This window comes from Guillardia theta (genome assembly GCF_000315625.1).
Source record: "Guillardia theta CCMP2712 unplaced genomic scaffold GUITHscaffold_141, whole genome shotgun sequence".
Classification (NCBI taxonomy): Eukaryota; class Cryptophyceae; order Pyrenomonadales; family Geminigeraceae; genus Guillardia; species Guillardia theta.
Genome location: NW_005434533.1, coordinates 96468 through 121306, shown reverse-complemented (window position 1 = coordinate 121306; position 24839 = coordinate 96468). Strand labels below are relative to the sequence as shown.

General features: G+C 54.8%; 10 protein-coding genes across 10 annotated transcripts in view; 3 read left to right on the top strand and 7 right to left on the bottom strand.

Moving 5' to 3' along the window:
• Positions 1 to 1775: 1775 nt before the first annotated feature.
• GUITHDRAFT_80398 (hypothetical protein) lies at positions 1776 to 4128 on the bottom strand (the record flags this gene model as incomplete). The annotated part of the gene is made up of 3 exons (XM_005821579.1): positions 1776 to 1853; positions 2368 to 3213; positions 3442 to 4128. Coding segments are annotated over 3 exons (1611 nt in total), but the record flags the coding sequence as incomplete, so codon positions are not given.
• A 2366-nt stretch (positions 4129 to 6494) lies between these two features.
• On the bottom strand, positions 6495 to 8227 carry GUITHDRAFT_166161 (hypothetical protein; the record flags this gene model as incomplete). The annotated part of the gene is made up of 1 exon (XM_005821578.1): positions 6495 to 8227. One exon carries the CDS (start codon positions 8225 to 8227, stop codon positions 6584 to 6586), a length of 1644 nt encoding a protein of 547 aa, XP_005821635.1. The 3' UTR covers positions 6495 to 6583.
• A 2498-nt stretch (positions 8228 to 10725) lies between these two features.
• Positions 10726 to 12164, top strand: GUITHDRAFT_147076 (hypothetical protein; the record flags this gene model as incomplete). Its single annotated transcript, XM_005821577.1, has 5 exons — positions 10726 to 11128; positions 11178 to 11398; positions 11443 to 11682; positions 11736 to 11816; positions 11955 to 12164. 5 exons carry the CDS (start codon positions 10726 to 10728, stop codon positions 12162 to 12164), a joined length of 1155 nt encoding a protein of 384 aa, XP_005821634.1.
• A 283-nt stretch (positions 12165 to 12447) lies between these two features.
• On the bottom strand, positions 12448 to 13861 carry GUITHDRAFT_166159 (hypothetical protein). Its single transcript, XM_005821576.1, has 8 exons — positions 13730 to 13861; positions 13606 to 13647; positions 13498 to 13557; positions 13384 to 13449; positions 13258 to 13332; positions 12935 to 13078; positions 12761 to 12844; positions 12448 to 12612 (listed from the first exon to the last, which is right to left on the bottom strand). The coding sequence occupies exons 1-8, from the start codon at positions 13850 to 13852 to the stop codon at positions 12496 to 12498; spliced, it is 711 nt and encodes a 236-aa protein (XP_005821633.1). The 5' UTR covers positions 13853 to 13861; the 3' UTR covers positions 12448 to 12495.
• A 659-nt stretch (positions 13862 to 14520) lies between these two features.
• GUITHDRAFT_158798 (hypothetical protein) lies at positions 14521 to 16051 on the bottom strand (the record flags this gene model as incomplete). Its single annotated transcript, XM_005821575.1, has 2 exons — positions 14521 to 14622; positions 14681 to 16051. 2 exons carry the CDS (start codon positions 16049 to 16051, stop codon positions 14521 to 14523), a joined length of 1473 nt encoding a protein of 490 aa, XP_005821632.1.
• A 553-nt stretch (positions 16052 to 16604) lies between these two features.
• Positions 16605 to 18049, bottom strand: GUITHDRAFT_166158 (hypothetical protein). The gene is made up of 6 exons (XM_005821574.1): positions 17547 to 18049; positions 17418 to 17494; positions 17291 to 17366; positions 17143 to 17232; positions 17031 to 17094; positions 16605 to 16963 (listed from the first exon to the last, which is right to left on the bottom strand). The coding sequence occupies exons 1-6, from the start codon at positions 18004 to 18006 to the stop codon at positions 16876 to 16878; spliced, it is 855 nt and encodes a 284-aa protein (XP_005821631.1). The 5' UTR covers positions 18007 to 18049; the 3' UTR covers positions 16605 to 16875.
• Positions 18050 to 19576: 1527 nt separating this feature from the next.
• Positions 19577 to 20422, top strand: GUITHDRAFT_155686 (hypothetical protein). Its single transcript, XM_005821573.1, has 3 exons — positions 19577 to 20044; positions 20094 to 20240; positions 20294 to 20422. The coding sequence occupies exons 1-3, from the start codon at positions 19628 to 19630 to the stop codon at positions 20387 to 20389; spliced, it is 660 nt and encodes a 219-aa protein (XP_005821630.1). The 5' UTR covers positions 19577 to 19627; the 3' UTR covers positions 20390 to 20422.
• Positions 20423 to 20588: 166 nt separating this feature from the next.
• GUITHDRAFT_155685 (hypothetical protein) lies at positions 20589 to 22108 on the bottom strand. Its single transcript, XM_005821572.1, has 8 exons — positions 21902 to 22108; positions 21551 to 21631; positions 21422 to 21502; positions 21275 to 21362; positions 21122 to 21225; positions 20989 to 21063; positions 20819 to 20926; positions 20589 to 20769 (listed from the first exon to the last, which is right to left on the bottom strand). The coding sequence occupies exons 1-8, from the start codon at positions 22097 to 22099 to the stop codon at positions 20689 to 20691; spliced, it is 816 nt and encodes a 271-aa protein (XP_005821629.1). The 5' UTR covers positions 22100 to 22108; the 3' UTR covers positions 20589 to 20688.
• Positions 22109 to 22770: 662 nt separating this feature from the next.
• GUITHDRAFT_80409 (hypothetical protein) lies at positions 22771 to 23100 on the top strand (the record flags this gene model as incomplete). Its single annotated transcript, XM_005821571.1, has 1 exon — positions 22771 to 23100. A coding segment is annotated over one exon (330 nt), but the record flags the coding sequence as incomplete, so codon positions are not given.
• Positions 23101 to 24604: 1504 nt separating this feature from the next.
• GUITHDRAFT_160229 (hypothetical protein) overlaps positions 24605 to 24839 on the bottom strand; it is a gene marked incomplete at its 3' end in the record, with an annotated part of 6447 nt that continues 6212 nt past the window's right edge. Inside the window, exon 18 of the mRNA XM_005821570.1 lies at positions 24605 to 24703. Coding sequence (XP_005821627.1) covers positions 24605 to 24703 — 99 coding nt within the window. The remainder of the gene's footprint in view (positions 24704 to 24839) is intronic.

The following is a 24839-nucleotide window of genomic DNA, read 5'->3' as shown; positions in this document are numbered from 1 at the left end:
GTGGTGGAGGAGGAGGAGGAGGACGCCGAGGAGGAGGAGGAGCACCTGTAAGGACAGTCCGTTCCCTCCCTTGCAACGATCGGCGATGACGATGCTGCGGGGACGGAAGCGAGTGGCGGCAGGATAGTCGCAGAGGGTGACGGCATCGTTGGCGCTGCAGCGAGCGAAGAGAGGGAGAACGTTGCTGCGGAACAAGTCAAGGAGGACACGAGGAGGAGCGAGAAGAGAGAGGGGAGGAGCGAGAAGAGAGAGGGGAGGGAAGGAGAGCGGCAGAGAGTGGGAAAAAGGGGACAAAGGAGAGGAGAATTCGGAAGGTAAGTGGCAGAGAAGACGCTGCGACGGAGCACAAGGAGGAGGAGGAGCAGGTCGAGGAGGAGGACGAGGAGGATAAGGAAGAGAAGGAAGTACATAAGCGCATGACTGGCGGCATGGAGTCCTCCTCGGAGATGTTCTTCCCACGGCATGGCGGAGCCTCGAGCAGAGCGCTTGACCATCTGCTGAACCTCCTCGGGAACTGCGATCCATGCAGCAAAAGTCTTCATCCATACCTGCTCGCGCTCTATCCGTCATCCCGAATGTCGCATCGTGTTCTTCGCATCATCTCCAACACCACAAACTCCATCTCCATCTCCATCTCCATCTCCATCTCCATCTCCATCTCCATCTCCATCTCCATCTCCATCTCCATCTCCATCTCCATCTCCATCTCCATCTCCATCAACTATCATCATCTCAATCATGGCCATCATCATCGTCCTCCTCACCCTCCCTCCTCGTTCTCTCCCCTCCCATCGTCTCCGCTATCACCTGCGGCATCTGCAGGTCGACACTGTCGAGGAACTTGCCGCTGATTCGCTTCAACTTTGTGTATCCAAGGAAGGACTTGATGACGGTCGCCGGCCCGTAGTGAGGAGGAGCGATGAGAAGCTTTCTGCTGATGGATCAGACTGAGACGACGACGAGGAGGAGGAGGAGGAGGAGGAGGAGGAGCAGCAGCAGCAGCAGCAGCAGCAGCAGCAGCAGCAGCAGCAGCAGCAGCAGCAGCAGCAGCAGCAGCAGCAGCAGCAGCAGCAGCAGCAGCAGCAGCAGCAGCAGCAGCAGCAGCAGCAGGACGAGGAAACAAGAAGTGAGGAGGGGGAGAAGAGGGACGAGACGGAGAAAAGACAAGAAAGAACGAAAGAGGAGGAAAGGATGGAAGAGGATGGTGCGTAAGAAGAGGAGAAGGAGAAGGAAGCGAGAGCAAGAGAATGAGGGGAGCAGAGGATGAGCGACAGGGAGGAGAGGGAGAGGAAGAGCGACAGGGAGGAGAGGGAGAGGGAGAGGAGAGCAGGAGGAGAGGGGAGAGGACGAGGAGAGAAGAGGGGAAGGGAGAGGAAGAGAACCTCTCTTTCTTCTCTCTCAGAGCTTCGTCGACTTTCTTGAGCTGCAGTGGAGGATAAGCAAGAAGGGGAGCAGCCGTCTCGAGGTTTGACAAGTCGCGAACTGACGCAAGGTGAGCATGAGAGAAGGAGGGAGAAGGGAAGGAAAGAAATGAAGAGGAGGGAAGAAACAAGAGCAAGAAAGAAGAGCAGGGAGCATAGAGCAGAGCGGGGAGCAGGGAGCAGGGAGCAGGGAGCAGGGAGCAGGGAGCAGGGAGCCGAGAGCAGGGAGCAGGGAGCGGGGAGCAGGGAGCAGGGAGCGGGGAGCAGGGAGCAGGGAGCAGGGAGCAGGGAGCAGGGAGCAGGGAGCAGGGGACCTGAGGTGTAGTAGTCGAGCTTGACGGGCCCATGCGCCTCTGCCTCTCGCTTCTCAAAGTCCAACACGCGGATGATGAAAGTCTTTCCGTTGTTCATGTACGTGGCTCCTTCATAGATCTGCTTCCTGCATTAGGAGCCTCCTGCTGGCCTGCTCCCTGCTGGCCTGCTGGCCTGCTGCCTGCTGCCTGCTGCCTGCTGCCTGCTGCCTGCTGGCTTGCTACCTGCTGCCTGCTGCCTGCTGCCTGCTGGCCTGTGGCCTGCTCCTGCTGCCTGCTCCTGATCTGCTGCTGTTGCTCCTGCTCCACCTGTTGCTCTTCCTTTTGTTGTGCTCAGCCTCCTGCTCCTGCTCCTGCTCTCCCTCCTCCTCTCTCGCTCTCTTGCTCCCGCCCGTTCTTCTTGTCTTCAACTTGCTGTTTGTGTGTCTCGCTCCCTCCCCCCCTCTTACCTGATAGAAGGCCATCCATTCCTCAACCTCCTCTACCACCATCCTCTCGCTGTTGGGCAGACGAATCTAGAGCAGAGTCATTCTTCACAAACAAACCTGTTTTCCTTGACCACACTCCTCCTCTCCTCCTCTCCTCCTCTCCTCCTCTCCTCCTCTCCTCCCTCTCTCCCTCCCTCCATCTCTTACACTTCTGCATGATCTGTCCTTCTCCTCCTCTTCCTCCCTCCTCCCTCCCCTCACCAATATCTTCCATCGATGCTCATCAATACAGCGCAAGCTCACTTCCTTGGAGGGCTTGGGAGCCCCGCAGAAATTACACTCCTCGAGCATGGCACTTTCCTCTCCTCCTCCTCCCCCCCCCCCCAACACTGGCTGCAAGCATCCTATCTTGCGGTTTCCCTTTTCGATTAGCTGGAGCACGTTGTCCCGGTAGACAGCCGGCAGCTCCGCAAAGAGAGCCTCGTCCTCCTCCCTCTTCAGCGGCAGCTCAGAGGCCGCACAGAGCAGGTGAGGCTGCAGGATGTCAGGGTTGGCGAGGTTGAGCAGGGCAGGCTCGAGAGGGAGGGAGAAGAGCTGCTGGGGGTGGCGGAGGAAGAACTGGTCGATGGGAGAGTCCCATGCAATGTAGATGGACAGAGAGGTTTTCCTCCTCCTCCCAGCCCTTCCCGCCTGCTGCCACAGGGACGCGATGCTCCTTTGGAACCCCAAGTGCAGCGTCGCGTCCATGCTCCCCACGTCCACCCCGAGCTCGAGCGCGTTGGTGGCAGCAACCCCGCGGAGCCGGTCGCTGAAGAGCAGCTGCTCGATCTCCCTCCTCTGCTCGGGCGTGTACCCCCCTCTATAGGACATGACCGTCTCGCACAGATGCTGCTGCCCTGCTGCCTGCAGCGCCTCCTGCGCGTACTGCAGGACGAGCTCCGAGAGCTTCCTCGTGGTGCAGAAGGCGATGGTCCGCAGACCATGTCGCACGAGCTCGGCAAAGAGGTTCGCGACCTCCCCGATGGAGCTGACTCTCCTGGGCTCCAGCTCGTCCTTGGCAAACTCCTCCCACAGCCTGCCGATCTCGTGGGGACTCTTACCATGCTCGCTTGTCCCTCCTCCCATCATTCCTCCTTCTCCGCTTCCTCTCCCTCCCCCTAGAATCTCTCCTCCTCCTATCATGCCTCTTCCCCCCCCCTTCCCCATCTCATCGTTGCTCTCCACCGACCGGATCCGCCATGGCGTCTTGTCTGCCTCCCTACTCAGCTCCCCAGCTCGCACAGGAGGGTTCCAGAGCACAAAGCGCTTCGGTCCGCAGGGAGACCCGTCCTCGGAGACAACATGGAAGGAGTCAGCAGGCAGTCCTGTGAGCTGAGAGAGGAGGGAGGCAGGGGAGGCTATGGTGGCGGAGCAGCACAGGAACTGAGGAGAGGAGCGGTAGTGAGAGCAGATCCTCCTCAGGCGCCGGATGACCATGGCGACATGCATGCCGAAGGCACCATGGTACATGTGAGCCTCGTCGAGGACGATGTAGCGCAGGCAGGAGAGGAGGGGGACGTGCCGCTTGTGTCCGGGGAGGATGGTGACGTGAAGCATGTCAGGGTTGGTGAGGACGATGCTGGCCTCCCGCACGATACTCGCCCGGTCCTTCATGGGAGTGTCGCCATCGAGCACGGCGATCTTGCTGGGGCTCAGCCAGAGAGAAGTGAGCTTGCGGAGAGCACGGAGCTGATCCTGAGCGAGGGCCTTGGTGGGGTAGAGGAAGAGAGCGCGAGCAGGAGTGACGGAGTCTCGTCCTACCCCGAGGGGGTCGAGGACAGACTCGAGGACGGGGAGGTTGAAGCAGAGGGACTTGCCTGATGCCGTAGCTGTCGTGACAATGACGTTCATCCCATCCAGCGCAGCATCCACGGCCTCGGCCTGATGGCTGTAGAGGGAGGAGGAGGAGATTCCAACTGACTCGATCATCTCGTTGAGCTTCCTCTGCAGCACGTGCTTGCATGCCGCATGCCGGCTGCTCCTCTCGGGGACGTCGTGGACGTGTAGGATGCAGCCCGCAGCAGTCTCGTTGAGAGATCGGAGGTGGTCGAGGAACGAGTCCACCTCGAACTCGGCAGAGGAGGAGCATTGGAGGTGGCCGCTCAGGTCCTTCATGTCCACATGCCCTGCCCGCGCATCGGCGGCGAGGATGGAGGCTTGAGGAACGTCCTCTAGAGGCCTCCCCTCCTCCTTGAACCTCCGCACGTAGTCTTGCAGCACTCGCTCCATCTCCTCCAGTCGGATCGTGGAGTCTCGAAGCTGGGCAGAGAGCGATCGTTTGTTCCTTCCGCTCCTCTTGAAGCTCTTCCTCCCGTCTCCCTCCATCCCTTCTCCCTCCCCGACCCCATCCTCACCTCTGAGGCCTCGAGGAACCAGCAGCTCCACCGTAGCGAGCTCTTCCTTCTTGGACGAGGAGTCGATCGGACTGCGGACCACGAACATGTCGGGGCAGAGGAAGAGCATCTGCTGCAGAGTCTTCTTGTTGAGAATCCCTCCTGTAGCCTCCCCGTGCGAGCAGACTCTCTCCACCGTCATCGCCTCCAGGTGGTTCGATCGGATGAGCTCGTAGAGCTGGTTCAGAACCCGAAACGCATGCAGGATCTTGACGCAGGGCAACGGGAGCCCGCTGCTTCCTTCCTGCCATGCCTCCGCGTCGAAGCGATCCGCTATCGACAGGCTCCTCCTCTCTTCAGCCTTTCGTTTCTGCCTGCCATGCATGCTGTCTGCCGCCAGCGCCGCAGCTCTCAAGAGGGTCTCTGGGCTCACGGAATCTCCTCCTCCCCAGCCCGATCCCTCCGAACCTCCCGCCTGCTCCATGCTCCTGCCCTTCCTCTCTTTCATGAAGGCTACGAAGTAGTTGTTGCCTGACTGCATGCTTGCTCCGATGGAGTCGCCTTGTGCGCATTTCTTCCCGTCCTGTTGAGAAGGGTCAGTTCCGTGCGTCAAGGATCGAGGAGGACGGGGAGGAAACCTTGAGGAGCGCAGCACATTTGAGCGAAGGGAACCGAGAAGCAACGTTGGCGGTCAGAGCTGCGATGGTGCTGGCAGGATCCATCTCAAACAGGGCATCTTCTTCGCAGTTCTGAGCAGAGACGAAGATCTTCACTCTCACGGCAAGAGCCATGTCCTTGGATTCAACCCATGCATACTACACGTTGAACGATCATGGCTTCGTGTGCATGAAGGAGAGGGAGGAATGAAGAAGAGAGCAGAAGACCAGAGGAGGATGACAGAGAACGGCAGACCGCAAGGAGACGAGAGACGAGACTTGAACGAACGAGCGAGCAAGGAGATGAAAGGAAGAGGGTACCGAAGCAAGCAAGGGAGAAGCAACAAGAGGAGAGGAGGGAGGGTTGAGAGCGGAAGGGAAGGCAGGCAAGAGGATAGGATAGGGAGGAAGCAGAGGCAGGAGGCAAGATAACCAGATGAGGAACAGGCGCGAAAGGAGGACGGTGAGCTTTTATGTGGGATGTAACAGCACCCGTTGATTAGACCATGAAATAGGGGGTAGGGGTAATGATTTTGTAGGAAACTGGAGATGTACAAGAAACAACAAGTCAAGTCAAAGTGCTATCCCCTCCTCCCTTCCTTTCGATGCTGTCTTCCCGTCCTCTGTCTCCTCTTGCTACCTCATCCTCCTCATCCTCTTGTTGTCCTCTTATCCCTGCCTCTCCTCCACCACCTCTGCTCAACCTCCCCCATCACAACTACTTCTTGCCATCAGCATCTCGCTCTTCTCGTCTCCATGGATTGTCGATTTCGACACTGCCACTGTCTACATTCCCTCCTCGCAGCCCCCCCCCCATGAGTATTCTCTTCCTACTCGCTCCTCTGTTCCACCTTTTCTCTGTCCCCTGCTTCCCGTTCCTTCTTAATGCTTCCTTTCATAAGGATTGCTCGTAGGAAAGCACGACCAAGTATGCCACTGCCCGGTCCTGAATCTCTCCGGCTTCAACTCTCCAACTACTCCTCGCAAGTCATGTAAGGCGATCGCGAGGTAGTCGAGGAGGAGACGGGAGTTATCAGCACAGCACGTGACTGACATATTGACACAAGTGTGAAGCTACATTCACATGGTGGGAAAGAGTCAAGAAAGATGGAAAACGAGGAATGAGATCGGCAGCAGGTATCCCAGATGACAGTGAAGGAGAAGCTGCCAGAGGACAAGGCACATACTTCACTCAATCATGTGAGATGATTGTATATTCGTGCGCTGATATCGTGTTTGGATTGTGAGGCAAACTAGCAAAAGCAACTCAAATATTGAGCGCGGTTGAAGATTGAATGGAGAAGTTGAGAATAACGAAATATATTCAACAAACAAACATTTTTCAAGTCTCTCACAAACAGATCTTGAAAATTACATACAAAAGACTTGCCAGCATTACTGCACTACAGGGTCGACATACTTGGTAGCTTCGTACAAGTAGTCATCTTTGCCGCGGATGGGGCAGCCGATGTTGTGAAGCACGTCGTAGGATCCAGACATGTATCCCTTGAGAGTGAACGGACCGAGGTAGCCAATGTAGCTGTTTCCGGTCTTAGCATCTCCGACGTTGATTGACAGATAGGAGCGGCCATCTCCAACGAGGTTGCTGAGCCAGGTGATTCCGGCAATGTTTCCTACAGCCTCGAAGATGAGGACAGGCTCCTGCGAGATGCCGTTTCCACTGAAGTCGACGGCCCAGACCTTGGACTTGGAGTCGGCGACGAAGAGCATGTTGTGGTAGGAGGCGAAGTTGATGTAGATCGGGTCCTGGATCTTCTTGCAAGAGCCACCAGCGACAAAGTCCGGCTCGAAGGTCTTGAGACCGAGAGAGCAGACGGCCTTGGCCTTCTTCTTCTCATCAGAAGTGCACTTGGCTCCAGAGAGATCGCAGGTGGTGAGAGATCCAACGTCGAACTTGTAGATGGTACCGCAAGTCTGATCAGTACCTCCAAAGGCCGAGCTCTTCATGCTTCCAGCAAACGACACAAAGAATGCACCGAGAGCAGCCTCCTTGCCAGTGGCGCCCTTGTCGTCCATGTTGTAAGTCAAACCAGTGATTCCGCTCATTTCGGTGGCGCCAAGCATGCTTGCATAATCTTCGGGGAACAACCTGGAAGCAACTCCCTCCATACCAGCCTTGATCTTGCCCGAGGACTTGTAGTCATCGAATTTCAGGCCCTTCTTCATCTCATCCTTGACGGCAGTAGCATTGGTTTTGCCCATGTCGAGCCACTTCACGTCCTTGGAGCCCATCTTAGCAACATAGAGATGCCCGGACGTGAGATCCTTGGCATGATCGGAAACAAACATGAACAAGTACTTGTCGTTTGCCACGTAGAGGGTCTTCTTGTCAGGCATGGCATATGTGGCAGTGATTTTAGGGATCTGACCAACAGCATAGCGGTAGAGCACAGTCGCCTGGATGTTAATCTCCACCCTGCTCTCGATCAACCAGTTTCCGCTTGCTCCGAGGAATGTGCACCAGGTGGACAAGCTTCCAGCCTGGATGGCAGCAAGTGGCTCAGTGGAGGGTATGAGGACCTTGTTGGAGTCAGTGACATCCTTTCCTTTCCATGAAGAGAGCTTGTTGGTCTTAGAGTCAGGTCTGGGAAAGCTCAGCTCAACCATCTGAATGTCGCTGCCAACAGCCGCAAGGGAGAAGAGGCGAACACCCTTGCTATGGTCGATGTATGGAATGGTAGCAGCATAACTGAGACTGCTTCCATCACTTCCAAAGACCATCTTCGCTTTCATCGCGCTCGAAGTCGCATTGCAATAGGCAGGGTCGGTGGCACCCTTGCCGCAGCCGGTGTACATTGCGACCTGGTAGCTGAGAGGCTCCAAACCGTTGTCGGTATCATCTTTTGAGAAGGACCCATCACTGTATCCGAAGTTGCAGTTCGTGGTTGCAATTGGCTTTCCAGCGGATGGAGTGCCTGTGGGCGGGGTACATTGCAGGGATGTCAACCAGCACACATCACATTTCCTTGCATCCACCGTGGCGGACAGGATCGCCAAGAGGGCGAGAGCTACACGCATACTTTCTGTTGAACAACTCAAGTTGAAGGAGTTGGAGCTCGCTATCAAGGGAGGGGAGGAGGAGGGAGAGCCTTGGAACCTGCGAGGGGAGAGGTCCGTGGGGGGTCTTCCGAGGAAAGAGCGATTGGGAGAGGAGGGAGATGGCTGGAAAAACAAGGCGCCAGCGTCTCCTCTACATCCCCTCGCCCCACTACCCACCCACCTTTTACCCCATCCGTTACTACCCCCGTGGCACCCCACCCGTTCTTGGTCACAGCCCCTATAATTAAAGCACCCGTGTCCAACCACCGGTCCTATCAACATGCCGTACACCCTGGTTGTCTCCAGGCTGTTGGGACGTCAGGGGCCCTCCAAAAGTCCACCCCAACCCACCCCTGGTCACGAGCTCTGCCACAATGACCCTACCCCCACTCGAACTTAATGAACCTAACAACGACCCCAGGATTGCCAGTTACTACCGGGAGATCCCACCGTTTGCGAGTTCGATCCCCGATCTGATGGAGAACCCCCCTGGCAAGGAACTGCAAGACTACCCTACCCCCTCATAGACCGGAAGGAACAACCCCCACCCAAATCAGTGGTACCTGCAGTATAGGGCCGGACCCTTACCGCACTGATACAATCGACGGGGCGTAGGTGACTGTCCGAGCAAAAAGATAAGTAATGGAGAAATTTTACTTGAAATTTTGAAAGTTTATATTCAAATTTCAAGAACTGGAGCAGAGCCGGCATTGCGAAAGACTCCTTTTTTTTTTGGTCAACAATTAAAACACTCCTTTTCGACCATGGCTCAAGAGTACCCCTTACTACACCATGAAACTACCCCTATCGATCTAGCCGTGTCTTTTTTAAAAGTTTTTTTGGTTCTTTTTACTCTTTTTCCTACGTCTCCCCATGACTACCTCAAAGACCAGGTTCACCCCACCCCCTTGCCTTATCTTATCAGGGACCCCAAGACATACAAAACAGTACCCTACCCAACTTTTTATACGATTATTTCGCGCAAACTGAGGGTACATGATGACACCCCTCCCCTTCTTTGGGAGGTGAGAGAGACGTTAGGAGGACTACCCCTACCCCTCTTGGGAGCATTTCTCATCCCCCCTCAAATGACTGCCTCAATGCCTCCCTCTACGACTCTCTATCAACCTTTTACTGGAACCCCTCCCCCATCAGTGCCCCTCGTCCCCGCTTTGCCGCCTGATGTCTCCGGCCCCGGCCGGCGGCGCGAGGTCACACCGTGACTGGCCGGGCACCCAACCGTCGGGCCGGGATGCGCGGGCGCGGCGGGGCCCGGGCCGCCGGGCCATCCGATGGCATCTAAAGTCGGAGTTGGCAACCGTGAGCGGCTGGCGGGCCTCCCAGGGGCGGCCCGGCAGCTGACGGTCACGCCGCCGGCCGATTATCTGATCAGCAGACCGCCGGGCCGGCCCCGGCGGGCGGGGCCCGGTCCGATCGGATCCGACGGATCGGCACTGGGCCCGGCCCGCCGGATGATCGGACTGCCCGGCCATACATCCGGCCCACGGTACTACCACTACCGTACTACGGTACCGTGATTACGGGCGGGCCCGGCGGGCTGCCAGACTGCCAGAAGCCGCCGCGGTACGGTAATATAGAGCCCAAGTCAAGTAAGTCTCAAGTTAGATTTTTGTTCAGAGATAGGCTAGTATGATCCGATGATCGCGCGCTTCAAGTTCACTTTCAGTACCCTACCGTGAGTGACTTCATAAACTGGCAACCGTTGAACTTGCCGGCCGCAGTTCGGATGGATCGCCGATGATGCCAACCGTGCCAGTCAGATAGCAACTGGCAAAACTCTCTTGTAGTAACAAAACTCCGAGTCCCAGGCTGTAGTCCCGAGTTAACAAACTCTCCAAGACGATGCCCGATCGTTACGGCGTGACTCCGAACAAGGCGGCCATGTAGTATGATAGTGGGACGATGCAGCCGGGGGTTTTCCCTCGGAGGCTTGTCTGGATGCTTGGGTTCAAGTCACTGGTATCCTAGCACTGGCATACTAGTCTATCTCTCATGTGCTCCTCAATTCTGTTTTTGTGCTTGAGCAATTCAACTTTGGCACAGTACAAGTCTAACGGCAGTGGCAACTAAGTTGCCAGTGCTCCGTCACAATCCATGACGGAATACAAGTTTGTTAGACTTGTACTAGTCCAAAGTCACGCAGATATCACATCGACCTTAATCTCAACAAGACAGTTTTTGCTCAAGACCGAGTTTAATGCACACGAAACCAGAATTGAGGAGCACATGAGAGATAGACTGTATGCTAGGAAGTGAAACCCAAGCATCCAGACATGAGGGGACCTTAGCAAGACGGCTAGGAAGGCCTCCTCTTCGTCACATGTACTACATTGCCGCCTGCCACGTAAGTCGTCTTGGTTTACAGGAGAGTTTTTGTTAACTCGGCGCTATCTGACTGGCACGGCTGGCATACGTTCCATCAATCCATCAGCCCGGGCCGGGCCCGGCGCGGCCCGATGCGGGGGCCATCATGCCAAGTTATCGGACCGCTGGCAGCGACCGTCACGGTCCGGCGGCGGTCATATGAGATCCCGGCAGTGACTCGTGAAGGGCCGGGCGTGGGCCTATCACGCCGGGCCATCGGCGGATCAGTTACTGGAGCCAGGCGCCGCGAGTCGGTACAGCCGGGCTACCCGGCGTCACGTAACCCGACTTGCCGAAAAAGGAAAGTCCCAACAGGCAGTGCTATGCGCGGCAAGGGTACAGGAAGCAAGGAGGAGGGGGCGCGTGCTAGCGTGAGAGAGGGGAGGACAACCAGGGCAAGAACACAGCAAGTGATCCAGGATGAAGAGGTTCACACACCTGAAACACCTGCCCCATCAACCCTCACCCGGGGTACGCCCATGACTTCTGGAGCAGGTGCCAGTCCTGCCATGGGTGGGGTTGTTCTGAATGATTGGCTGAGCAGGCAAGGAGCGTACGGATGCGATGCGCCAGAGAAGATATCGCTCTCGCACGTTCCCTTCCTCAACACCGGCCGACTCGGACTCCTTGTCTCCGAATGTCGGCGGGGCCTTCATTACCCCGCGGTTGCTTTTCAATCGAGGATCGAAACGCTCGCAGGAGGACACGTCTTCTTCCCAGGGGATCAGCAAGAGAGGCAGAACTTCGAATCCATCCAGCTCAAAGGTACGTGAACGACGTGCGAGGAAGAGCGCTGAGGGTTATGTAAGCAGTCCCCCGAGAAAGTTCCTGAGACCCCTCAAATAGCACGAGGGCGAAGCCTGTCCAGCGCCGCTCGATCATTGGATTGGAACAAGAATGAGGTGGAGGACAAGCACACGATAACCTCTGTGCCGGCCAACAAGTTCTATGGCGTGTCCAAGGACGAGGATCTGAAGAGCACTTCGTTCCTTGTGGAGATCGATGGAGTTTTCCTTCGCAACGAGATTTATCGGGAGATCATGGAGAAGGTGATGGAGGCGATGATGATCTGGAAGGGTCCTGACTTCCTTGCCGTCCTCAGGAGCAAGAATTGGTGAAACAGCGAGCAAAGGTTGAAGAACTCAACAAGAAGGTCTCGGCCGTCAAGGACGGCAAAACCAAGGTACAAGTTCGTCAAGTGCTTGTCGGGGAAGTTTAACGTACACCAGAACAAGAAGTTGAAGTCTATGCTTGCGGCTGTCAGACTGCAGGTTGCGACGCGATGGCTCAGATGACGTGATGATGTTTGACGGCTGAGCAGGAGAATCGCCTCATGGCGATGGAGGAGCGGATGGAGACGTTGGACATTATCAAATCGACGATCTACATTGCTCCTGGAGGAAAAGCTGTCCAGGTGCGACCCATGATGCAGTCTATTTCTTCTGTTTGTCCTTTGACTGCCACTAGCTCACGCCCTCTGGCGTTGTGGCCGGCCTGGGGAGTTTTCCAACTGTCAGTGCCAAGTGCTTGATCCCGAGGGTTTTCCATCAGAGGAGACTGAAGGAAAGCGAATCGTCGCAAGAGCAGGTCCAATAAGAATAACAAGAAATGATGTGATCATGGAACTGAAATCTGTGACGAGCAGGAGGTCTTCAACTCCAAAGTGCTCTCGAGCGATTACCAGCGAGGCTCGTGGATGTTGCAGAAAGTTGACATTCCCAAACCCATCGTCTTGAGTCAGGCGTGAGAGGCGCGATGCGCTTCTAGTTAGATATCTCGAACGTTCACACTAACTTCGGCCATGCGCCTGAGCTCTGTTTGCGAGTGTTTCTTTAACTTGTGCGAAACTTTTGGAAGGAAGATTATTCGGGTCTTAAGGAAAGGGACTCAATGAGCCATGAGAGGCTCTCCGATTCTCGGACCAATAAAAACCGAAGTGTAACCGTTGAGTTGGTCATGGAGTTCGAAATCTCAACATCCTGTCAGACAGCACAGGTTTCACAACTAGCACTCCCTCCCCTCCCCGTCCTCCCCCTCCTCCCGCTTCTCCCTCTCCTCTCCTTCCGCCACTCCCACTCCTTTCCTTTTTCAACACCTCACCCCCCCCTCCCCTTCCTACCTTCCTACCTGCAATGCGTATGAAATTTCCCCACAAGTCTGAATGAACGCTTCCCCTGCGAAGATGAACTCGTCGGGATACGACACGAGAATCTGCCCAAGGCATCCGTCAGCACTGAGTTCAACACTCGACAAGTACATCTTGGCGGAACGTAAATGAGAGGGTGAGAAAGTATCTCTCACGTTGAACCCCGTCGATCGGAAAAAACGAGACAAATCCGTTGCTGTGAGCTTGCCAAGGGGGTTGCTGCTGCTGCTGAAACGGATCGCAATGGCGCATCCGTTGTCCACCGAAGGAACATCATTGATCATAAGCGCGTTGACAACCTGCAGGAGGACAAGAACATCAATCGAAGACATTCTTGCTGTTCATGTAGCTTGCTGCTGTTGCTCCTCCTCCTCCCCCTCCTCTTCCCTCCCTCGCCCCCTCGCCCCCTCGCCCCCTCGCTCCTCCTGCTAGTCGGTGGCACCACCACCATTGCTCTCATCCCCATCATCCCCATCACCGTCGCGATCACATCTCGAGGCTCCATCGACGCGTCCGGCATGATTCTATCCGCAATCCCAGCCTCCCCGGTGACCTTCACGCACTTCATCACCCAGGCGCGGCATGCTGCCAACAAGAGCGCTACCGCATTTCGCATCCTCAGCTCCGAGTACATGAGCTCGTTCCAGTTCTCCATGAACTCCTTCTCGACCTGTCGCGTCTCAGGAGCAGCAAGGAAGGGAGCAGGGCAGCACGCGACCGGGTTCAGCATGCTCATCCCTTCATCTCCTGGGAGCGCATCCTCGTCCTCCGGGTTCATCTGAGCCTCAAGCCTCACTGTGCTCCTTGAGCACATGGGGGAGCTTACCTTCATCCGCAGGTTCAGCACACGGGGACGGCGGAGGCATCTCTGAGGATTAGAGGACGGCGTCAGGTTCCTCGTCTCCTCCCTCCTCCCCTCCCCTCCCCTCCCCTCCCCTCCCCTCCACAACCTGTTGGCAGAGAGCAGGAGCACTTGCTTCGTGTCTGTGATAACGCAATGGAGCAGGAGAGTAGAACCCGTCGCTGACAGCCAGGGCCAGGAGCAAGATGATCGAGTGTTTCCAGCCAGCCATGGGGGGGCTGTAGACGTCAAGGTTAGAAGCTACATGAGTCCAAGAAGCGCTCTGCCATTGCTTCTCTGCCACTCTCTCTCTGCCTTCTCTTTCCTGCTCTTCGGTCACTCCCTGACTGAGCTCACGCTCTCTGCGCGGTCCTAACCTTCACTCTTGTTCCGTCACCACCTCCTCCACCTGGTCATGTATTCCTCCTCTTCCTCTCCTTCCCTCCCGCCCTTCCCTCTCGATCTCTCCCTGTCTTCCTCCATGATCTCTGCATATCCCTCTCCTCTTCCTCTGCCTCGTCTCCTCCTCGGCTGCATCGTTAGTCCTCTCCGCACATAGAGCATCCAGTCGGCCATTCTCAGAACCCCCTCCTACGTACCTTACCCCACCGACTTGTAACCCTTCCTAAAAATCTGTAACCCCTACTTTCTACTACAATTAGGCGGGTTCTCATAACAAAACATAGTACCCCCTACCCCCTGCACTTGCAGGATAACCCCTAAATCCATTTGATTGGACGCAATGGCGCGAATGGAGAAGAAGGGGAGTTAAGACTCGCGGATGAGAAGAGGGAGGAGAGGAGAAGAATGCAAAGTAGCGCAATAACGACAAGAGCACGAGCTGCTTTACTGTACAGGATCCTCTCAAGAGTTTGTGTATGCTACAATTGATCATGCTTGCTATGTCAGGACGTCCGCTGCCCGGGATCTTTCGGAGTGGGAGGCCTTCTGCGCAAGGACATCACGGACGAACTGTGCGATAATTCGGCGAGCATGCTTCACCTGCGAGATAAGAATGAAAACCTTGATAAGGAGCGGAAGCTTTCTCACAAACCCTCACCTCAGTTGAGTCCGTAGGGAGTTCAGGATGGGTCCAGAAATGGTGCGACGCCCCCTTGACCATGACAGTCTGCACGTAGGCGTTCGACGGGTGGAGCATGGACTGAGACTTCCATGGGTCCGCTCCGCCATTGACGAAGATGATGTTGTAAGACTGGAGATTCAGCCCCCCGTACTCATTGTTGGACTCTCGGACGAACTCAGCGGTCTTTTCGAAGCTCATGTTGAAGACAACCTTGCACATGTCCGTGGAGAAGTACACGTTGTTCAGGTGAGGACTTGACACGAAGGGGCAGCGAGAGTCGGGATCGCATGTCTGATAGAACCCGAACTCAGTGCAGGTCTGATAGAACCACGTTCTGTCAGTCCTGTCCTCGCTGATCTTTATATCTTGCAACCCAGCAAGCATCATCTGATAGTCTGTGTCAAGGCAAGAACCGTCTCGCACGCTGTCCATCATCGCAACGAGCCTGTCCAGCGGCTTCCCAAGGCTCTGATCCGTCAGGAACTTACATTGCCGCCTGATGTCGCAGAGGGGGGAGGTGCAACTGGGGTCGTTGGACTGAGGGATGAGCGGGTCGCTCAGCGTTTCTGCGAACAATGCTCGATTCTTGATGTCTTCTAGAACATCGTCCCCTCCGCAGACGGAGAATCTTGTCTTGAGATACCTCCTGCCCTCGTAGCTCAACAGATATTCTCCTACCTGCGCAAAGGCCCCTTTGATGGTGTTCAAGCACAGCATGGATCCTCCCAGCGTCTCGTCGGCAAAGTCACTCGCAACGACGTTGTTGTAGCCTTTCATGTTGAGTATGGCCTGAACAGGCGCCGAGGAGGACACCGCGGCATGAAAGAGATGTGGGAATTTCGCATGGCTCCATGCCGCTAGCATTCCTGGGTAACTTCCTCCGAACGTGATCCATCGTTGCTTGGACGAGATCGCAAATGCGCTCCTGATGTGCGAATGAAAAGAAGCGATGTCTTCTAAAGCTTGTCTGCTCGAAAGAAACCTCATGTTTTCAACGGACAAGTCTTTCCGTGGATGCGACTCGCCATAGTAACGATGTTCCAACGCCAAGATGAGCGCGCCATGAATTCTCGCCAGGTGGACCATAAGAGCGCAATGGTTCTCCCCTGTTACAACCACCTGCTCCGTCATGGGTGGCCCTTCTCCTCCTACGCAGAGGAAGACAGGACCGGATCCCATGCGGAAGAACGTCTCGTTCACAAAGTACCGTTGCATCCAAGTTTCCGGGCTGTCGGAGAAATGGTCTACCCGCTGCGAGAACCAGCGGGAGTTGTTGCCATCCATCGAGGTAGCATGGTGTCTGTCTCGTTGACCCACTCGGAGCTCACGGTATGGACGAGCCGGCATGGCGAACGCCCCCGCACATACCACAGCAAGCAAGCTCCCTGCTAGAGCAAGGGAGGGCATTGCGCTTGATTAATATTTGTATAACGATATACATAATTATACAGTAGAAGATATAACGTTCGTTACTAGACGGTTACATGGTGACACTTGAAGATGCTGGCTGTAGAAGAGGCGGATATGAGAGGGGGCGAGGGAGACGAGACGGATAGCATGGCATGATATGAAACATTGATCGGGTTGATGATCAGAACAGGTTATGGATATGCTCACACAGATGAGAGTGTGAAAAGAGTCAGAGGTTGCGGAAGCAAGAGGCCGGGGTCAGCATGGGTTTGTAGAGTGCTAGAGTTAGAAAACTTCCTTTCACTGTTTGCTACATCCAGCTTGTTCTTCTTGCTCTGATTTCTATCTCCATGCTCCTTCTGTGTTTGCTGCCGCGCACTCGTTGCTGATGGTGAGCCAATGGGTGGAGGAAAGTGATACGATGCCCGCAGGTACCTCGATAAGTTTTGAGACTTCCTCGAATCATGGTCTTCGCTGCCCCAGCCTTGCTCTTAGCTGGTTTTGTTCCCATCGCTGCGATGTTGTACATGCAGTTAGAACACGATACTCGCGGGTTCTCGGAAATTCCGTCGCCATATGAAGCCGATGCTGAGAGGAAACGGAAAATGCTTGAAGAGCGATCGAAAGAGGACAAGTTCTAACTGTGCTTGCCACTGCAACGATGGACGCGGTTTTGTGATTTTACGTACCATGTTTAAGGTTTACACTGAGTGTGTGAGAGAAGTTTGTTCATGCATGTGGCGAGAAGGCAAGTTGAGGAGCTACAGTCTTGAGTAGCCGTCACCGCCCTTGATTTTGCTCTGATAGCCCTCGGCATCGTGCTGTCCTGGCGCAGCAGTGATGTGGTATCTGAGGGGCACAGAAGGAGATCAGAGCTTGTAAGAGGACGCGAAGAGGAGGAGGAGAAGTCACTTACAGATCGGGAACGTGCTCGTCGAATAAGAATAAATAATTGTACACCAACCCCGTCACGATGCCAGCTGAAAGCTCAAGTCAGCTGCTATGCAGTGCGACGGAACCTACTGCACCTAGCAGGGTGGCCGCCAAGGGAGCAAAGAGATACTCATAGCTCCCCTTAACAACGGCAGGAGCCAAAGATCTCGCTGGGCTCATGCTCGCTGACGAAGAAAAGGTTCAGTTGGGCACGTTCTCTCCGTCACGTAGGGTTCTCCTTACCTCCAGTCCCAGGTCCTTCTGCAAAGACACCGACTATCATGGCAAAACCGATTGCAAGAGGAGCTAGGTTGTGCGCCTATCGAACCAACTTGTCACATCTCGATCCTCCTCCGAGATTGTAACTCACCTTGCCATGGGGATCAACAGAAGTTCCGTAGAACACCCAGACCAGAGCCGAGGTACAGAAGAACTCCATGAGGAACACTGCCATTGCGCATTAACTGCAGATACAAGGGGCAAGCAGGCTTCCACTCACCAGAGAGGCCGTGCGAGCCAGTCAGGGTCCCACGAGCCATGAAGAGGCTGTAGTAGACAAGAGGATCGACAGGGTTGCAGCCGTCAGGATTGTTGCAGGGCGGGGTGTCCATCGGGATGAGGAAAACCACCATGAACATGCCGATGATGGAGCCGATGATCTGTGCTGTGATGTACATGCAGCACAGAACCCAGTCAATGTTGTACCCCTTGGGTTGTGTAACGAGGAGGGAAACAGTCACAGCGGGGTTCAGATGCCCAACACTGATGCCGCGCAGCGCAAACGATATGACCATGTAGCTGAAGCCAATACCAAGCGCAGCAGCAGCTAGGCCATATTTGACGCTGGACAAGGCGGCAACTCCGGCAAGGAACTGAAACAGGAGGGAGCCGGTGAATTCAGCGGCCACCTTGCGTTGATACTGGCGGCTGGTCAACTCAGGCTCGGGCTGCGATGACATGTCTCTTCGATCAGCTTTACTTCCCCGTCATCTCTCTGGACCTAACAGAGACAAGTCAAAACCATCATCCTGTGCAAATTGCTCAGGGAGCGCAAAGCCACAGAAGAGTGTAGGTAACAGAGCAGATAATCAGGGCAAAATTAAGACATTGATGTCCAGAGCAATATGAGGGAAAGTAAACAAGACAAATACTTTCTCAACCTTGCAATGACAAAATGTGTGGTAAAACACAAGAAGAAGTGCAAGGAAGGCAAGGAAGTTCCAAACAACGTAGAGTGGACGGTGAATGAAGAAGCGAGCACGTCTAGGCTAGAGCAACAAAAGATAGAATAGACGATGGGGTGAGAGAAGGGGAGGCGGAAGGTGATTGGTTAGGAAGCAATGTGGAGAAGGGAGGAATGTTTGGAAGAGGAACGGGAACGAGATAAAGGGAGGAAAGGGTGAAATACAGCAGGGGATGAGGGGATGGATAGGTATAGTGAAGTGGAGAAGGGAAGTGGGTTGAATAAGTTGTTGGAGTTGAGGTCGAGGGGAAGGCGAGGGAAGTGAGAGGAGAATGAGGGTGAGGAAGGAAAAGAAGCCAAGAGACCAAGAGAGACAAGGGAACAGGGGTAGGTGATAGGGATGAGAGGAGGAGAGGAGGCAGAAAAGGAGGAGGATGAAATGAGGAGGAGAGGAGAGGATGAGAGGAGGACGAGGGGAGGAGGAGAGGAGGAGAGGAGGAGAGGAGGAGAGGAGGAGAGGAGGAGAGGAGGAGAGGAGGAGAGGATAGCGTGAGCGAAGGACTTCATAGTTAGAGGAAGCGCTATTCAACACAAGCCATCATCGCATCCCAAAGGACAGATTGCATAACCCTCATAACCCACCCGGAACTTACCGGCGCACCCGGCCCCGTTTGCCGGGCCGATACCACGGTGTGACTGTACACTGGGTACCGTAGTCACGGTACGGCTGACGGTCACTGAGCCTCCGGGCCCGGGCCGGGACTCCGCCGGGAGCCGCTCCGAGAGCAGTGAGATTCCCAGAACCGTCTTTACTCAAAGTTGCCTGAGTCAAAGCCTTCATCAGCAAAACTGACAGTCCCGGGCGCCGGGCACCGTCACCTGCGGCCCGGCCGCTGCCACGGGTACTCTTCGGAACGGGCCGGGCCGGGCGACCCTGGCAGTCCGCCGGACTCCCGGGGCTCGGACCGGACGGTCTCTGAAGTGAGAGAATTATTATTACTGGTGAAGGTGATTGAATGCCGTTTTGCAATGATAGTTGCGACTCTTCCTTGGCCCCCACCCCACCCCTTTCATATCTTATTCCTCTCGGGTAAAATGACCGGTAGTAAGGACTTGGTTGCGCTGGCAAAGGTTACCCCACCCCCAGTCTTTACGTGCTTGACCATTGTTGGAAGTACCCCACCCCTATTTATACCTGAAACCACCCACCGTTTGCTATTGACCCACCGCCCTGGGGAGACTGGCATCCCCCTAAAATGCTGGCCTTATACCTTATAAACACTTTGGTAAAACACAATTGTACCCCTCAGATTCCCATGTGAAGTACCGGTACCATCCTCCCCTCCCCCTGCTATATAATCCAGAGGATCTCCCCGAAGAGCTTACGACAGTCCGCCATGACGATCAAGCTTACCTACTTCAACCTTAGAGGTCTCGCCGAGCACACTCGCTACATGCTCCACATCGCTGGAGTCGAGTACGAGGATAACCGCTACCCGATCGATGTGGCTAATGGCTTCAAGCGCCCTGAGTTCGACGCTGACCAGGCCAAGGGTGTCTTCGACATGAACATGGGCCGCATCCCCCTCCTCGAGATCGATGGACAAGTCATTGGTCAGTCCCGCCCCATCGCCAGATATGTTGCCCGCAAGTACGGTTTCATGGGTGACAACGACATCGAGGCTGCCCAGGTTGACGCCGCCTTCGAGCACGTTAAGGACATCGTCGATGCCTACCAGAAGCCCAGGAGCATCACCGACGAGGCCGCCAAGAAGGAGGCCATCGAGAAGTGGTTTTCCACTGATCTCCCCACTGTAAGCTTGTTCCACACGCTTCAAGTTTGTTATGGTGACATTATCGCAGTGGTACGGAAAGCTCGAGAAGTCGCTTGCCTTGACCTCCAAGAAGGATGGATGCGCTGTTGGAAGCAAGCTCTCTCTTGCTGACATTGGAATCTACTACCTTGCCATCTTCTTCTTTGACGACAAGGCTGCCAACAAGGCTGCTTGGGTAATATTCATCTGCCTTAGAACAACGAAGTGGTTACTTTTATGTGTTTGCAGGAGAAGTGCCCCAAGATGAAGGCTGTGGTTGAGGCTGTTGCCAACCACCCCAAGGTGAAGGAGTGGGAGGCCAAGCGCCCTGACACCGTCATGTAAACCTCATGTATTTCTTAAAAGGAGTCTAGTGAAAAGTTTGGGTCATTTTTGGTTGGTTGATCAATAAAGTTACTGTGAATGAGCTATCGAGTTACCACATCTGAGTACGACCATGCTTTCTTCCAAGACATTTGGCACTAGATCTTTCAACGTGTTTCTCTCCTTAACCATGTGGAACAGTTGTAAGAACGCTTGCGCACTTACTTTGAAAATTTAATTTCAGCAGGTTCCACACGCGCAATAGCTGTTTACGCTTTTCCAAGCATGTCAAAGAACACCCGATGACCTCGCAATACTCTTTAGATCCTTCCAAAGTTTCTGTTATCTTCTCCGATGTACTTCTTGATTTCCTGCTCCGTACGCTTCAGGGGCAGGAGAACCTGGCAAAGGGAAATTAGGCTTTGACTGTTAGCCCTCAACGAAGACAACCTTGTCAATCAATCCATATTCTACGGCCTCAGGAGCAGTCAGGTAGAGATCGCGGGTCAGGTCATTTCGAATATCCTCGTATTTCCGGCCAGTAAATCTTGAAAGTCCCTGTAGGGCTGAAGTTACAATACAATGTACGATTCCTATTCTCATCCATGATTCGAACACACCTTGAACACCTTCTCACGCATTCGTAGAATCTCGGTCGCCTCGATCGATACGTCAGATGCTTGTCCATACAACACCTGTCGGCCCTCAAATGTCGAAGACAAACACCTCCACGGTTCCACCACTATCCCTTACCTGGGAGAGTCCCATATCCTCAAGCTTGGGATTCTGAAGGAGGAAGCGAGCGTTAGGCAAGGCCATTCGCTGTCCCTTCTTTCCGGCACCGCAGAGGAAGGCACTGAGGGAAGAACTGTCAAGACGTACATACAAATTGCGTGGTAACTTTCCTGATGGAGGCTGCGATCCCCAGGTTGAGGGTCGTGACGTCAAAGTCCATGTTGTTCATGGTGTCATAAACTGCAAGTCCAGCACGGACCTGTCGCATACAATCATCGCTGAGTGTAAATACTGCAGATTCCCAGCAAGGCTGACTACCTCTCCGCCAGGACAGTTGAAGTACATCTGCACTCCTTGGGTAGCATCCTCGTTGTTCAGCCAGAGCAAAACCGCAATCATCTAATCCCAGAATCACAACTTTGACTCTGCATGCCAGAGAAAGCCAACCTGGTTGGCGAACTCATCGTCGAGATCTTGTCCGATATATAGAATGCGCTCTCTGTACATGCGATTCCAGATATCCATGAACTAGAGGAGACAACAATTTCAGAGCTGGTAGACCTCTAAACTCTAAGAATGGTGAGCTCGGTATTGAAAGCTTTCAATGCGCTGTTCTCAATCTTCTATCGGCAACCTCGCCCCCTCCTTGCCTCCTCTTCGCCCCCTCACCCTATCCCCTCCATCCCACCCTCCCTTCACCGTCACCTGCTTCATCCCCTCCCTCACTCCCTCCCTCATCCCCCCTCCGTGTATCTCTTTCCTCGCTGTATCTCTCTCCTCGTCCCAACAAGCACTTGCCTGGTAGACTTGATCCCCCGGCGCTTTATATGGCACACGCGGTACATTGGAACCTCCCATCCTGAGCCCACCAGCTGCGTTTCTTCGGAATCCGCGCAGGCTGGAGGGTACTGGTGTCGAGGGAGCTCTAGGATTAGCTAGGAGTCCAGGGGAGGAGGAGGGTGGGGCCATGAAGGCGTAGGCGCCGGTTGCCGCCATCATGGCAAGCAGGCATCGAGCGGCCATGGCTGAGCTGTTTGTGGTGGGGTGGTGGAAGTCCTGAAAAGGGGGTGGGGTGCTTGAGAAGTAACAAATACAGGGTACTAAGTTTTAGTTAATCTACCGTAAAATCATTTACTTAACCAGCCATCCGGCAGTTATGAGAGTTACATAACAGTTATTAGACGTTACAATTCACGTTACCGGTGACACGAGAGCAGTTTTATGTTCCCGCCGTTCAACCCGAGGGGCAGCTGCAAATGGTGGCCAGAGAGTCGCAAGGAGGAGAGGAGAGGAGAGAGGGAGGGAGGGAGGGAGGGAGGGAGGAGAGGAGGGAGCAAGAGGAGTGAATGAGAAACTTGGATTGATTGGTAGCATGTAACTCATTGCCGATTCCCGCCTTTGTTGTACGACGTTGCTAGTGTTTTCTCAGTCGCTCAACCCTCCTGCTTGTCAGTCCAAAGGTGTCATGCAATGTTGAGTTGCCATAGGAATACCTTGCTGTGACGAGCCTCCAGCAATCTTGATCATGATTTGTAACTCCATGTGTGTGAAATGGTTGTATCCTAGTATCAAGATCCTAGGGCTGTGTTTTTTGAAGGGACGGATTCGCTGTCAAGTCATGGATTTTGATCCTGTAAAGAGGCTCTCTGACATGTCCTGGCAGGGCGATGAAGGAAAAGCACTTTTCCGACGGCAAGTACACAGGCGATCTTAAGAATGGCAAGAGGGATGGCGATGGTACTCAAGAGTATTCCTGGGGAGGGGTGTATACCGGGAGCTGGAAGGGGGACAAGAAGAACGGACGGGGGAAGATGGAGGAGAAGTGGGGAGGAACTTACGAGGGTGAATGGAAGGACGACAAAAAGGAGGGGAGGGGGCTGAACACATGGAGCAACGGACGTATCTACGAGGGGGAATGGAAAGATGACGAGATTACCGGACAGGGGAGATGGCTATGGCCGGACGGGCGGTGCTTTCAAGGGAAGTTTGTGAGCGACTGTCCGATCGAAGGAGTGCTCTTCGATGCAGATGAGAAGATCTACCGAGTGACGTACGACTCTAAGGTTGACATTGCAGACCCTGCCCTGGCTCCAGTGTCGAAGAGTCTGGTCACCTCAGAGGACGGGGAGAAGTTCAAGTCGTTGGTGAGCGCATGGTCGAAGAAGTTTCGGGTGATGGAGTCTATCCCGGAGCTGCAGAAGCAGGTGGCTGAGATGAAGAAGTCGCACGCGGAGCTGGAGGCGCAGGAGAAGAACTTGAACAAGGAGGCGGAGGTGGCAAAGAAGGAGATGGAGGAGACGCAGAAGCTTCACGACATCTCGGCCATGGAGGCGAAGGCAGCAGAGGAGCGAGCGAAGGAGCTCGAGAAAGCAGCGAAGGAGGCGAGAGACGTCGCGAACAAGGCGCAGACGCTGGCGAAAGAGCGAGAAGGCCTGGCAAAGAAGGCGAAGCAGAGGAACGAGGATGCGAACGCACAGTCGTCCAAAGCGTCGAAGGAAGCAGCGGAAACGAAGAAGAAGCTGAGCTCTCTAGAGGAAGAGCTTCGACAGTCCGAGAAGGTCCTGGAGACAGCCAAGGAGCTGGAGGGGTTCGTGATCTGACCTGCTCCGTCACGTGCTGTCTCCTCCGCTTCGTCTTGTGCTTATTATTTATGTCGAGGTTTCAGAAAGTATCGAAAGATGGCGAGTACTTACATGTGCCGTGCGATGGTAACTGATCGCATGCTCGTGTGTTGAAGAAAAACGTCTTATCGTGCAGTGAAGGGTGTTCACCTTTACCTACACTTGCTCATGCTCGCCTCTCCTCTCTCTCCTCCCACCGCTCCTCCCTCCTCTCCTCTCCTCTCCTCTCCTTCACCAGGGTTACAGCACTTGCTCTATCTCTGGGTCGACTCCTACAACCACTCGACTATGTCCTCAATCTTGTCCGATTTCTTCTCCTTGAAGATCATCCCGCCCTGCTGATCCGCTCGATCCTCCGGGAAGTATGCGGCTCCCTCGACGTTCTCGTAGCCGATCTGAAGCTCGTCAGGAGGGCAAGGAGGGGAAGGAATCGGAGAAGAGGGAGGAGGAGCGTGAAGGAGATGGAGGATTGACGAGAGAAGGGGAGAGGGAGCAGCAGTGGGATGCGAGGAGAGGGGAAGGCAAAAGGCAATGGAGAAGGCAGGAGGCAGGAGGAGAGTGGGGGAGGCAGGAGGAGAGCGATGGGGAGGGAAGGGGAGAAGAAGGTGGAAGATAGAGGAGGAACAGGGCAGACAGTAGCAGGAAGGAGGGAGGATGTAGTTTATCGTCACCACTCTCACGATCCCCGACTCAAGGCCGCACTCGAGCTCGTAGCCCTCGATGATGACGTATCCTCGCGGCTCATTGGGCAGGAAGGGATCAAAATTGTCCATGACGATTTCCTGCTGCGGCTTCAACACCAGCACCAGAAGAGTGGAGGAGAGGAGGAGCAGCCCCAGGGTGAAGGAGAGGAGAAGGAGAAGAGGAGAGGGAGAAAGAGTCATCTTACATCGAGGTCACCCGGCATGGTGGCCTTGAGTCCGAACGCGGAGTTGAAGAAGAAGAGCTCGCCGTCGAGAGCAGTTCGGATGTTTTTGGCCTGGCGGAAACCTGAAGAAGACCATGAGGGCGAGAGGGGGGAGGGGGCAGGGAAGGAGGGACGGGACGGAGGGAGGCAGGCAGGGAGGAGGAAGGAGGAAGGAGGGACGGGACGGAGGGAGGCGAGGCGAGGGAGG

Coding starts and splice junctions, on each gene's coding strand:
- GUITHDRAFT_166159 (XM_005821576.1), bottom strand. CDS start 13,852: ATGGCTGGCTGGAAACACTCGATCATCTTGCTCCTGGCCCTGGCTGTC. Junction 13,450..13,497: donor GGATGAGCATGCTGAACCCG/GTCGCGTGCTGC, acceptor GAGACGCGACAG/GTCGAGAAGGAGTTCATGGA. Junction 13,333..13,383: donor AGCTGAGGATGCGAAATGCG/GTAGCGCTCTTG, acceptor AAGTGCGTGAAG/GTCACCGGGGAGGCTGGGAT.
- GUITHDRAFT_166158 (XM_005821574.1), bottom strand. CDS start 18,006: ATGTCATCGCAGCCCGAGCCTGAGTTGACCAGCCGCCAGTATCAACGC. Junction 17,233..17,290: donor AGAAGGACCTGGGACTGGAG/GTAAGGAGAACC, acceptor TTTCTTCGTCAG/CGAGCATGAGCCCAGCGAGA. Junction 16,964..17,030: donor GACGAGCACGTTCCCGATCT/GTAAGTGACTTC, acceptor TGTGCCCCTCAG/ATACCACATCACTGCTGCGC.
- GUITHDRAFT_155686 (XM_005821573.1), top strand. CDS start 19,628: ATGACGATCAAGCTTACCTACTTCAACCTTAGAGGTCTCGCCGAGCAC. Junction 20,045..20,093: donor TTTCCACTGATCTCCCCACT/GTAAGCTTGTTC, acceptor ACATTATCGCAG/TGGTACGGAAAGCTCGAGAA. Junction 20,241..20,293: donor CTGCCAACAAGGCTGCTTGG/GTAATATTCATC, acceptor ATGTGTTTGCAG/GAGAAGTGCCCCAAGATGAA.
- GUITHDRAFT_155685 (XM_005821572.1), bottom strand. CDS start 22,099: ATGGCGGCAACCGGCGCCTACGCCTTCATGGCCCCACCCTCCTCCTCC. Junction 21,226..21,274: donor GGGGATCGCAGCCTCCATCA/GGAAAGTTACCA, acceptor GTTCTTCCCTCA/GTGCCTTCCTCTGCGGTGCC. Junction 20,927..20,988: donor TGCGTGAGAAGGTGTTCAAG/GTGTGTTCGAAT, acceptor TCAGCCCTACAG/GGACTTTCAAGATTTACTGG.